The sequence below is a fragment of the Camelina sativa genome, chromosome 19, assembly GCF_000633955.1.
Source record: "Camelina sativa cultivar DH55 chromosome 19, Cs, whole genome shotgun sequence".
Lineage (NCBI taxonomy): Eukaryota > Viridiplantae > Streptophyta > Magnoliopsida > Brassicales > Brassicaceae > Camelina > Camelina sativa.
In genome coordinates, this window is record NC_025703.1 from 3,409,292 (window position 1) to 3,411,224 (window position 1,933).

Genomic DNA, 1,933 nt, shown 5'->3' on the forward strand with positions numbered 1-1,933 from the left:
TGTGTGCCAAAACTCAAATCTTTTTGAGAGGGCTTAGGGGGTGCGGAGCTGATTGATGTCTTTGGTATCTGGAGCCAGGGACATGGGGTTGGACGACAACAAGAACAACAACAACAACAACAAGGAAGGTGGAGATGATGAAAACACCTCCAGAACCGACGACGAGGCTGTTGGATCTTTGGGAAGACAGATGAGCGAAGCTTCTCTTTGTGCTACCGAGGAAGAAGAAGACGAGGATTCCAAATTACAATTGGGTCCTCAGTACACTATCAAAGAACATCTCGAGAAGGATAAGGTTTCTTCTTCTTTTTCTCTTTCTTTTTCTGGTTTGTAATTTTAAACTACATTGTCAAAAAAAAAAATTAATGCTTTGTTGAATCTGAGTTCTTGTAGGATGATGAGAGTCTGAGGAAATGGAAGGAACAGCTTCTTGGAAGTGTNTGGGAAATCTCTTAGCATATATATATTTATTTAGATCTAAATAATTAATAACAAGAAAAACAAAGTTAGATAAAGCAAACTTTAAAGATATACTATCATAGAAGAAAAAAAAAAGAGGCTTTCGCAAATCACGCAAATCATATAATTTTCACTAAAAAGAAAAAATTGTGTATATATAAATATAGATAACCAATAGTGATCTTCGATCTAAATATTAAACCCATGTGAAGAGATTCCCTATCGTCTTTAAAAATAAAATAAAAAATCTATTCATCGTAAGATCTAAACATCTTATACAATTAAAAGATTTTAAATAAACCTTTATATATATATATATATAAAAAATAAAAAAAAAATAAAAAAAAAAAAAATCGACGACGATGCAATTTTTCGTGGTGTGGGAAATATGAACATTTTTGTACATGATGAGTGATGACGAACGTAGTTATATTTGGGTCTATCAAGGTACATTATGAACGGCTCTAAGTGGCCAAATTAATGGCCATTTTTCTTGCTTACCGACACCTCTAGAGTATGCGTGCTGCGTTTAAATCATGGAATATCGGGTTTAAATGTGAATTCAAAATGCAATATCTTCACCTATACACATATATTTCAACTCCAAGACTGAAATTATTATTCTTTTCAGTTTTGACGATAGAGAAACACAGAGAAATTAGAGATGTTGTGAAAAACTTCATAGTTATCGGCTTCTCTTTATTTATTTTTGTTATGAAACTGCTTTATATCTTTTTTTCATGTCATGATTTTGACTCATCTCTCGATGTGTTTTTTATCGACCCTATGATATTGCTACTAACCTAATGCATGTTGACTAATTTGGGATTTATTATAATTCTGCTATATATCATGTACTGTAACAAACAAACAAACAGTATAATTAACTTAGACGACTACTTTGATTGCCTAACCTAAACAACTGAAAACGTTGTCCTAAAAAAAACTAGCATATGACTTTGGAAAGGCATATGCATTGTCTATTATTGGGTACATGACTTCGGAGTATAGAAGGAATGAACTACAAGACTATATATAAGAAATGTCTCCAAGGAGCAAGAACATGTAAAGGATAAGATAAGTGTATTCATGAATGTCATGATACGAGTTGAAACAATCAAAAGTGACATAATTACATACATGATTATAAGCAAAACTGAATGAAACAAATAAGGTCCAATTAAATGAAATTGATTAAATAATAATACTAGTTGTTTGAAGGCAAAAAAATTCATCTTTTATCTTTTAAAAAAATTTGGTAAGAAGCAATATGCCATGTTTGTCTTACGTAGGTCCGCCATAGCTAGGGTCCCCCCAAATATCAATAACCGGATCAAACCGGCTAAAATCATAAATGCAAATTATTGCAATCATCAATAGGTTAGAGGACTAATTCGATAATTGGTTACAAATGATTTAATCCATGAGAGATATATTATAATATAAAAAAACAAATAAGAGAAAAAACATAAAA

The 1,933-nt window shown here is 31.5% G+C and overlaps 1 protein-coding gene across 1 annotated transcript in view; it reads left to right on the plus strand.

Annotated features, from left to right (window-relative positions):
* The window catches only part of LOC104767374 (rho GDP-dissociation inhibitor 1-like), a 3,703-nt gene continuing 1,776 nt past the window's right edge, over positions 7-1,933 (plus strand). Inside the window, exon 1 of the mRNA XM_010491411.1 lies at positions 7-190. Coding sequence (XP_010489713.1) covers positions 56-190 — 135 coding nt within the window. The 5' untranslated portion in view covers positions 7-55. The remainder of the gene's footprint in view (positions 191-1,933) is intronic.